This window comes from Salmo salar, chromosome 02 (assembly GCF_965601325.2).
Source record: "Salmo salar chromosome 02, fSalSal1, whole genome shotgun sequence".
Taxonomy (NCBI): Eukaryota; Metazoa; Chordata; class Actinopteri; order Salmoniformes; family Salmonidae; genus Salmo; species Salmo salar.
The window spans coordinates 82,803,667-82,815,487 of record NC_138292.1 but is presented as its reverse complement, the minus strand read 5'-3'; the positions used below and the strand labels follow the sequence as shown (position 1 = coordinate 82,815,487).

At 39.8% G+C, this 11,821-nt stretch overlaps 1 protein-coding gene across 1 annotated transcript; it reads right to left on the bottom strand.

Moving 5' to 3' along the window:
* Window positions 1-1,103: 1,103 nt before the first annotated feature.
* On the bottom strand, window positions 1,104-5,340 carry LOC106592333 (uncharacterized). The gene is made up of 4 exons (XM_014183668.3): window positions 4,850-5,340; window positions 4,499-4,596; window positions 4,189-4,363; window positions 1,104-3,399 (listed from the first exon to the last, which is right to left on the bottom strand). Exons 1-4 carry the CDS (start codon window positions 5,067-5,069, stop codon window positions 2,636-2,638), a joined length of 1,257 nt encoding a protein of 418 aa, XP_014039143.2. The 5' UTR covers window positions 5,070-5,340; the 3' UTR covers window positions 1,104-2,635.
* Window positions 5,341-11,821: the final 6,481 nt, after the last annotated feature.

Below are 11,821 nucleotides of genomic sequence, written 5' to 3'. Positions count from 1 at the left end.
AAATTACATATGTTCCTCATCAATCTACACACAATACCCAATAATAATTGCATTTACCAGAAGTGGACTCCAATCAAGTTGTAGAAACATCTCAAGGCTGATCAATGGAAACAGGATGCACCTGAGCTCAATTTCGAGTCTCATTTACGTAAATAAGGTTTCTATTTTTTTGTTTTTAATACATTTGCAAAATTGTCTAAAAGCCTTTTATCGCTTCATCATTATGGGGTATTGTGTGTAGATTGCTGAGGAAATTGTTTAATTTAATAAATTTTAGAACAAGTTGTAACGTAACAAAATGTGGAAAAGGTCAAGGGGTCTGAATACTTTCCAAAGAAACTAAGTGATTGAGGAGAGAGCATCATTGCTATATTCTAATTAAAATAATTTACCCATAAGAGAACACATGACCAAAGCAATGCATGACCCATATAGAATTAAAACATTATTCTTAATGAGAAATATAATCTAATAAACAAATGTTTGCATAACCAAAGACATGATAACATTGTATTTAGCTAGACTTTCATATGGCCAGGAAGGTCATTGAGAATAACAATAGACAATAGTTAAAGTTGCTAGTTTAGGGATGAAGATGGTGAAGGTTCATAAATGTTAAAGATGTGTTCAGTGTGGATTTTGACAGAGGGGGATTAGAACCCCAAAGTAATAGTGGTACAAAAGATCATAAAGGTCATTTAACATTCTGGTTTAGGGGGGTAAAAACTTTTTGGAAACCCCTTTTCACACTATGTACAGACATAGAAAACCATCACATCAAGGAGGTGTAACAGTGATGAATGCCTATTCAATGTGCAACAGTAGTCTGCTGTAACAAGCAATACGTGGTAAATATGTTTACTGTAGTTCAGATAGAGCCTGATCAGCAGGGTGGGCAAAATAGTACACAACTGTATCATCTGTATACAGATGCAGGTAACAGTTTATTATGACAAAACAATATTGTTAATTTATATAATATAGTTGTTTATTAGACATTCTAACATAACCCAATGGCTAGGTACTAAAGATTTTATATGCAACATTTGAACAACAATTTTGACCACCCTTGGGTTATGATGTATATGACAAGATACATTGGCTACTTTAGTCATCATTTTTTATTGACATGTTTATAATCCAAAAGTATGTTTTTAGAGGGGAGGGAAATACTGTTTATGTTAAACTGTAGAGAACAAGAACCTCTGGGGAATCAAGGAGTCCCTGATATTTTATATAGTACACATGTCCAGAAGGCTGGTTCTGACAATAAACTTTTCCGTTTCAAACGAGGATGTCAAGACAGTACCGTACTGTAGTAGTACACCATTACACTGTCATGTACTACTAATGTACTAGTATCTAAGATGTTAAGGAATATCTACAAGGGGAACATGTACACAATATAACACATTCCCACAGCATCTAAGGATGCATACACTGACACTGACATTGTATTTTGTTATGTGACAGTAGCAGAAGTATATAGAACCAGTCAAACGTTTGGACATATCTACTCATTCAAGGGTTTATCTTTATTTTTACTATTTTCTACATTGTAGAATAATAGATGAAGACAAAACTATGAAATAGCAGTGAAGTCCTATTACCAGTCAGACAGGAAGTCGCAGTGAAGTCCTATTACCAGTCAGGTAGGAAGTAGCAGTGTCAACACTGCCAAGTGGCTGGGATGTCCTCCACTGAGTCCACAGTCCTCTCCACCACAAACACCTCTACCACTGTCTGTTGTCTGCACACCTCTGACCAGATCAAATCAAATGTTATTGGTCTCATACACATATTTCTCAGATGTTATCGCAGGTGTAGCGAAACAGTGCAGTAATATCTAACAATACATGTAAATCCATACAATTCCTTTTAAAGATTCATAAATATAGAAATTGTAGAACGAGCAATGCCAGAGTCTGGAATATAAATATATAGTTTGTTTACAATGTATACGTGTGTAAAGACATTACGGACCATATATGAATAGAAAAGGTATGTACAGCAGTAGTTATATAGGATGAGCCTGGACTAGAATACAGGGTGGAGTACTGGGTGGTAGATGGCTAATCACAGTGACTAAAGTGCAGGAAAGGGAACTGGGCGGAGGCCGGCTAGAGGTGACTATTTAACAGTCTGATGACCTGGAGATAGACCACACATTAACCACACAATAAGTACTGTGGTGGCAACATCATGTTATGGGAATGCGTGTCACTGGCAGGGATTGGGGAGTTTGTCAGGATCAAAATAAATATGAAAGGAGCAAAGCCCAGGTAAAAAGTTAGAGGAAAACCCACCTCAGTCTTCTGAAAACCTGTTTCCATCACATCTGTCTTGAGTTTTTTATACGGTATGACTTTACTCAAATAAAAACTTGATAGATGGAAACGTGGTTAATCAATCTGTATACAGCCTAATTCTTTTCCCCTCAGGAAGCTCTGGTAAACAGTGGTTGTAGTGCACTGCTGCCACCACGAGGCCTGGAGTGCATTTTAACTTTGTTGATAGCTAGCTGTGATAGCCAGCGGTGTTAAGACTTAGCAGCTAACTGGCTACCGATCAACTTATTGTGTGTATTGAACATTCATATTGGACTGTACATCTAGCTAACTGGCTACTGATAAACCTATTGTGTGTATTGAACATTCATATTGGACTTGCATTTGTAAGACTTCTCACCTGTGTGCAGTTTCATGTGTTCTTTCAGCTTTCCTGAATGGTTAAATCTCTTTCCACAGTGGGAGCAGAGGTAGGGCTTCTCCCCGGTGTGTATTCGCTCATGAGCTTTCAGGTTTCCTAACTGGGTAAAACGCTTTCCACACTGGGAGCAGCAGTAAGGCTTCTCCCCTGTGTGTATTCGCTCATGTACTTTCAGGCATCGTAAATGGGTAAAAAGCTTTGCGCACTGGGAGCAGTGGTAAGGCTTCTCCCCTGTGTGGATTCTCACATGACTTTTAAGTGACTGTGATGAGTAATATATCTTTCCACAATCTAAGCATTTGTAAGATTTGTCCCCTGTGTGTATTCGCTCATGAGCTTTCAGGTTTCCTAACTGGGTAAAACTCTTTCCACACTGGGAGCAGCGGTAAGGCTTCTCCCCTGTGTGTATTCGCTCATGAGCTTTCAGGCTTCCTAAATGGGTAAAACGCTTTGCACACTGGGTGCAATGGTATGGCTTCTCCCCTGTGTGTATTCGCTCATGACCTTTAAGGGTTCGTAACAATTTGAAACTCTTTCCACACTGGGAGCAATGGTGTGGCTTCGCTCCTGTGTGTGTCCTCTTATGTCTTTTCAGGCTTCCTAACTTGGTAAAACTCTTCCCAATCTGGGAGCAGAGGTGTCGTCTTGCTGGTTTGGACGTTTTTGGGTCCTCCAAGTTTGGTTTTCCTCCTGCCAAAGACAGTGTTAATTATTGTGTGGAAGTCCAAAACCTTAGTTTTTTTTACTACATGAATATTGAAAAATATAACCATGAATATTGAAAACAAATGTTTATATTATTTTTAATTAGTTGAACATAATATACTTTAAGGGTATATCAGTTTCAGGATGTCTGCTAGTGTTAAAGTTATGGGCCATTTATTACAGAGAAATTAGCATAGTAGGACATGTAACTTAAGGTTACCAAACATAACCCCGGTTCTATGATATTATAAGCCTCATTAGGGGCGGAGTCTAGGGAGATCCAGTCAAACAACGTCAATCGAGCAACGGCCAATAGCAGACCACGCCACTTCCCCAACAAGGGACATAGTCGCTCCCGTCTTCCATGTGTGAAAGGTAACCTGGTGACTATCACAGAATCAGGGTTCTGTTAGGTAACCTGGTGAATATCACAGACCACATTGAAGTGTCTGGAGTTTAGTTCTAGAGTCTTGTAAAGATAGGGGGTTAACTGGGACAGGCAATGTAACATCCATAATGTTTTTAAGAAAACATTCACCTTACATTGGGTCATCTTGAAACTTTCTCTCTATAGTTAACTTTCATCAAGGTTTTATATGGTCTATTGGTTTCTCTCTTTTCATTTGCAGAATCCTTTGTCAGTGTTATGATATTCTTCACATCGATATCCACCAGTCTATCTTCCTGTCAACTGAGAACTCTGCTGGTTGTCCTGGTAACAGATACCAGTGCGCAGATCTGTTGTATTTGTTCAAACTAAACTACAGCACTTACTTTGATGAGTCAAATCTGATCCTTTCTTCTCTTCTCCTCCTCTCACAGTTCCACTCAGCCCAGTTTTCCTGCAGTCCACCAGCAGCACAGACAACCTCTTCATACCCAGCAGTAAGGCGCTACCGGGAGAGGCACGACACGGGGACTCCAGGAGGGTGGAAGGGCTAGCGTTGTCCTGGTAACCATAAAGAAGGGACACAGACACATATCATTATGGATGCTGATGTCACTGTTGTCATAAAGTGCTTTACAGAAACCCAGCCCAGACCCCGATAGAACAAGCTGTATGCTAGACCAGACCAAGCTGTACCATCTGGTGTTCTGATCTGGAGAGACTCTTCTCTGACTCGTCAGCATCAGGATGTTGTTGAGGCTCCACAGAGGATCCACAATAGTCACGTCTCTCTCCTGTGTGAATGAGAACATCAAACTTACGATCTTCTATTACAATCATAGGGTCTTACAAGAGGCATTAATATGTCTAAAAAGGGCCTAAAATGGCCATCATGATTTCCTAAAATATTATTTGTGATGCAAATGTAATTTAACAATTTATAGAGTACGAAACATATTCAAGTGTAGAACTTCAGTAGAATGCCCCTTTAAAACCCCACATTAGTTCAACAACAGTTTGTGCCCCTGTTTTTAAGACAGTACTCACTGGTGTTAATCTGATATTCTGTCTCTTCCTCTTTCACTCCCAAAACGTCTTCCTTCTTCACCATTATTGAAATAGCATCCTCTTCCTCTTTAAAGGGTTCTTTCTCTTCTTTCACTGTAACACCCTCATCTTCCACGACAATGTTCAGCGCCAGAGGTTCTTTCTCCGTCCAGCAGACATCCTCTTCTTTAGCAGGGGAGGAGTAGTTTAGTGAGGTCATGGTCGGGGATGTTAGCTAGCTAGTTAGCATTAGCGACTAGCCTAGTGCTAGACTCAGTATCAATATTTAACAAGTTTGCAAATTGAACAAGCAAATTAGGTTAAAGGTCATCAGTTGATAAGTCAACAGAAATGTGTTTAAAACACTGAGATTAGCTAATGTACACAAACACGGTGTAAAGCGTAAATCTTTCAATTTTATGTTGGCTAGCAAGCTACCGAGGTGGTTGAAAGAGTAGCGGTGTTGTTGTTCCTGAAGAAGCGTCCCGTCCAGTAAATTATACGTCACGCAAGAAGCATCACCTGAATGACGCACATTGCCATCTGTTGACTGGAGTGGGTAACGCAGTTTGGAAACAATAGTTACTACACTTTTTGTATTGGAAATAACGTCATAATAATTTAACAATAAGCCGATATATTTTCTCTTACGTCTTACAAATAAAACGTTCCTGCACACAGACGTAGAAGCTTAATATGAGTATGTGGATGATTCATAAATACTTCTATGAATAGGTAGTGTTTTAATACACATTTGCACTGTTTATTTTCACATTCGTTTTTATCTAGATGTGACCATACAATTTCCTTAAAGCCACGCTCTATAAGATTTGAATCATCCTGTAAACAATAGAGCAAATGCTTTACATGCAAATAGCACTTGATTATCTGTAGTGCTATACACTGAGTCTACAAAACATTAAGAGCACCTGCTCCTTCCATGACAGACTAACTAGGTGAATCCAGGTGAAAGTTGATGCCACTAGTTAAATCCACTTCAAATCAGTGTAGATGAAGGGGGGAGACAGGTTAAATAAGGATTTTTAAGCCTTGAGACATGGATTGTGTCTGCCATTCAGAGTGTGAATGGGGAAGACAAAATATTTAAGTGCCTTTGAACAGGGTATGGTAATAGGTGCCAGGCGCACCAGTTTGTATCAAGAACCTCAGTGCTGCTGGGTTTTTCCAGCTCAACAGTTTCCCATGTGTACAAAGAATGGTCCACCACCCAAACAGTGGAGGTCAGTGTCGTTTAAGATGAGGCAGTACGATTAGTTTTTTCATGAGCATGGCCTTATTTCTATTACAGCATATTAGATGACTGTCATTCATATTCCATTCACCCTGTTCAATGTAACAGCGATAGGTTTAGGCTACTACACGATACTATAATTTTCCCTATACCCATCATGAGGTTGCTACAACCTAGCCTATGAATTAAAATTTAGAATGTAGGTACACACTGGTCGAGAGAAACATTGGAGGTGACACATTCAATACTGCCTTGCACACTCTCGCCTGCATCTAGATGAAATAGAGATTCTATTGAACAAATTCAGGTATGTTTATCCCGGTTTTGTTCTGTTTAAGAAACATTGGCAACAGAATCGGCTGAATGAATTCACCCCTAATGACGCGTAAACACAGTTCACAACTGCCACGTTGTATTTCTTCTCCCATCAATGCACTCACCTTCTCCCCTTCGCTTCTGGACTTCAATGCACAACACATCAGCTGTATGTGACCAGGAGAAAAAAAACTTTCCAACCCAAACCATATCATAACTGCTACACACATCCTACATTGTTGTCACCATATTAGCTAAAGTAACATCATAGTCAACACAGCTAATATAAGTAACGCGTTAGTAAACCTGCTACAATCATGACAGAGCTCCTCTGTGGAGATGCTACATGTTTCATCATTAGATGCTACAGTCCTCCTTTAAGACTCCATAATGTTTCATCATTAGATGCTACAGTCCTCCAACAATGGGTGTCATATGAATCTTTACCACTTGCTCCGTAATAGGAGTAGTATTTTTCCTTTTTCTTAAAACTGCATTGTTGGTTAAGGGCTTGTAAGTAAGCATTTCACTGTAAGTTCTACACTTAATTTGATTTGTATTTTGATTTCATTCATACATTTCTTACATGAATTTATTAATATAGAAAATATAAATATTGAAAATATAAATGTTACGATTTTTTATATATATGGTTGAACATAATATACTTTAAGGGTATATTAGTTCCAGGATCTCTGCTAGTGTTAAAGTTATGGGCCATTTATTACAGATAAATTAGCATAGTAGGACATGTAACTTAAGGTTACCCAACATAACCCCGGTTCTATGACATTATAAGTCTCGTTAGTGGTGGAGTCTAGGGAGATCCAGTCAAACAACGTTTGTCAAGTAACAGCTAATAGCAGACGACTCCACTTCCTATATAAGGGACATAGTCGCTCCCGTCTTCACATCTAAGTATATGTTTGTTTTCCATGTGTGAAAGGTAACCTGGTGAATATCATAGAATCAGGGTTCTGTTAGGTAACCTGGTGAATATCATAGAATCAGGGTTCTGTTAGGTAACCTTCAGTTCTATTTCAATGACTTGTTAGTCTCTCACTTTGGGGATATAGTCAACTACCATAGAGCTCATATACTCTCTGATGCCAAGACAGGATCATCCCTCAGAGTTCCCCACTCTACTCACCGTATGTGCAGTGATGTCCAGTCAGTAGAACCTCATGAAGGTATATCACCACAACATACTGCATTACAGATCTCTTGAACAGAAATGCCTTTGAACAATGCCTATGATGTAGCCATACCTCTGGTGGATTGAGCCATCAAGCCCTCCGGAAGTGTCAGATCCTTGCTACTATAGAACCTCATGAAGGTATTTTTTTATTTGTATTTATTTCACCTTATTAACACCAGGTGGCCAGTTGAGAACAAGTTCTCATTTACAACTGCGACCTGGCCAAGATAAAGCAAAGCAGTGCGACACAAACAACAGAGTTACACAAACAAATGTGCAGTTAATAACACAATAGAAACATCTATGTACAGTGTGTGCAAATGTAGAAGAGTAGGGAGGTAAGGCAATAGGCCATAGAGGCGAAATAATTACAATTTAGCATTAACACTGGAGTGATAAATGTGCAGATGATGATGTGCAAGTAGAGATACTGGGGTGCAAAAGAGCAAGAGGATAAATAACAATATGGGGATGAGGTAGTTGGGAGTGCCATTTACAGATTGGCTGTGTACAGGTACAGCGATCGGTAACCTGCTCTGACAGCTGAAGCTTAAAGTTAGAGAGGGAGATATAAGACTCCAGCTTCAGTGATTTTTGCAAATCGTTCCAGTCATTAGCAGCAGAGAACTGGAAGGAAAGGCAGCCAAAGGAAGTGTTGGCTTTGGGGGTGACCAGTGAAAAATACCTGCTGGAGCGCGTGCTACGGGTGGGTGTTGCTTTGGTGACCAGTGAGCTGAGATAAGGCGGGGCTTTACCTAGCAAAGGCTTATAGATGACCTGGAACCAGTGGGTTTGGCGACGAATATGTAGTGAGGGCCAGCCAACGAGAGCATATAGGTCGCAGTGGTGGGTAGTATATGGGGCTTTGGTGACAAAACGAGTGTTGTATGGCATTGAAGCTCGTTTGGAGGTTTGTTCACACAGTTTCAAAGAAGGGCCAGTTGTATACAGAATGGTGTCATCTGAGTAGAGGTGGATCAGAGAATCACCAGCAGCAGGAGGACAACATCATTGATATATATACAGAGAAGAGTCGGCCTGAGAATTGAACCCTGTGGCACCCCCATAGAGACTGCCAGAGGTCCGGACAACAGGCCCTCCGATTTGACACACTGAACTCTGAGAAGTAGTTGGTGAACCAGGCGAGGCAGTCATTTGAGAAGCCAAGGATATTGAGTCTGCCGATAAGAATGCGGTGATTGACAGAGTCGAAAGCCTTGGCCAAGTCGATGAAGGCAGCTGCACAGTACTGTCTTTTATCGATGGCGGTTATGATATCGTTTAGGACCTTGAGCGTGGCTGAGGTGCACCCATGACCTGCTCGGAAACCAGATTGCATAGTGGAGAAGGTACGGTGGAATTCGAACTGGTCGGTGATCTGTTTGTTATCTTGGCTTTCAAATATTTTAGAAAGGTAGGGCAGGATTGATATAGGTCTATAACAGTTTGGGTCTAGAGTGTCTCCCCCTTTGAAGAGGAGGATGACCGCAGCAGCTTTCCAATCTTTGGGGATCTCAGACGATACGAAAGAGGTTGAACAGGCTAATAGTAGGGGCTGCAACAATTTTGGCTGATAATTTTAGAAAGAGAGGGTCCAGATTGTCTAGACCAGCTGATTTGTAGGGATTCAGATTTGTAGGAATGCAATAAATCTAATTTATGTACCAATGGCAGATTGACCCTTAAACAATTTATACAATAATGAACAACATATTCAAGTGTAGAACTTCAGTAGAATCACCCTTAAAAACCACACATTAGTTCAACAACGGCATAGTGTGTGACCCTGTTTAAGACAGAATATCAGATTAACACCAGTGAGTACTGTCTTCCCCTCTTTCACTCCCAAAATGTCTTCCTTCTTCACCTTTATTGAAACAGCATCCTCTTCCTCTCTAAAATGTTCTTTCACTATAACAGCCACCTCTTCCATTCTGAAAGGTTATTTCTCTTTCACTGTAACACCGTCTTCTTCTTGTTACACAATGTACAGCTCCCGAGTGGCGCAGCAGTTTAAGACACTGCATCGCAGTGCAAACTGTGCTGTTACAGATGCTGGTTCAATACCTGTGCTGACCGCGAAACCCATGAGGTGATGGTAGGCTTTTGATTTCTCTTCTTCTAAAAACAGAAAACAATGATTCTAAATAACTAACTGGCTTTATTTACAAATTAGTAACAATGTCTCACCCCATGTTCAAGAATGGCCCTTTTCTTGATCATTTTACGTTATTTTGAAAACTAAATCTCCAAAATATTATTTTTTAAACAAAGCGATTATTATGATTATTAATTTAGAACGATATAAAATCTCCTTGGATATTCTCATATATTATTAACCCTGTTATTAGCAGGACAATATATATATATATATATCATGTCTCCAGAGTGGCGCACAATGGGATTGCCTTGCAGTTCTCCAGCTGTATCCACTGAAACAGCGAAGGGCGCGCAAGGTTCAAGGCAAGAGGGCACGGGATGGGTCGCAGAGCCCCGCACAGAAGACGGACTTAGCCCATGGGAAAGGGAGGAGGAGGAAGGGGGGTGGACCCCCTGTCCCACTGGGAAGCACAGAGCAACACTATAAGGGGCATTGCATTAATAATGGTGCTGACTAGGGAAACGCTCCCACTGTTCTTAGTGCCTGTCTGCACATTCTAACTAAAACAATGTAACTAATAATGGCGTGAAAAATGCACCTTAGATATTAATTCGGAGGGCAGATATTAAATATTAAAGCATTAGACCTCTCACTAAAGGCATCAGTCAAAAGTTACTTAAATCTGAACTGGATTTAACAAAAAATTATATGAAAAGAGCACATTTGTAAATCCCAAACTCTAAAAGCAATTGGAAAGGTAGATACAAATGATTTGTGATGTGGTTACAATAAAGAATGTAAACAAGATGCTGTGTTTATTTACAGTAGTGATGGACAGCTGGTGGCATTTTCAGACACTTGTAGCCCGATTAGCAGGACAATAGACTCTTTATATCCCGGCTACTGTAGGTGTGAACATCCCCCTACCTGCAATGTATTCAATGTACTCTTAAGTGTTACATTTCTAACTCAAAAACAGCAGTACAGTATTTCTTCATCAACATCTTTATGCTTTCGTTAATAGTGATAAAAATACTCTTTCAAAATGCAGATGTTTATTTAGTTATGGATCCATAACGAATTACTATGGGAACAAATAGCAATGAATGACAGAAATATTGGAACAAACTTGTCTAATGAAGGTAAACAAATTGTTGCTTACTGGAAAATACTCTTTCAAAACACACACACACACGGTCATGTCGTACAGCGCCATTATGGCTATTAGCAGGTAGCTGGACAAAAGACTTGCCTAGGAGGATAGGGGGCGACTATTATCATCAAATGTATTTCTTAGTTAGGTTGGCTGAATCACAACCGGCCGTGATTGGTTGCAATTTCAGTTTAATCCACCAGAAAATACAAAACAAATAATACAACAAAAAGTATTATTATGTATCACATCTGACTGATTGGGAGTCCCACAGGGCGGCGCACAACCGGCCCAGCGTTTCTCTCCCTCTAAAAACAGATATAAATGTTTTGGCCTTTACAAATATTATTCTGCCCTTTATTCAGATTACAAATCGCTCACTTTAGTTTTTTTGAAAGCGAAATAACCTCCAAAATATCATTATATATTATCAAGTTGATGGCACAGTCATATAGACGGCACCTACATAAAGCTGAGTGACTCACTCATTCATGGCTTTGGATCAAAATAAGTAAGTTCCAACATTCTTTCTGATAGTCTTTAATAAAGAAATGTTTTGGTTATCCTGACCTACAGTGAGGGAAAAAAGTATTTGATTCCCTGCTGATTTTGTACGTTTGCCCACTGACAAAGAAATTAGTCTATAATTTTAATGGTAGTTTTACTTGAACAGTGAGAGATAGAATAACAACAACAAAAAATCCAGAAAAATACATGTCAAAAATGTTATAAATTGATTTGCATTTTAGTGAGGGAAATAAGTATTTGACCCCCTCTCAATGAGAAAGATTTCTGGCTCCCAGGTGTCTTTTATACAGGTAACGAGCTGAGATTAGGAGCACACTCTTAAAGGGAGTGCTCCCAATCTCAGCTTGTTACCTGTATAAGAGACACCTGTCCACAGAAGCAATCAGATTCCAAACTCTCCACCATGGCCAAGACCAAAGAGCTCT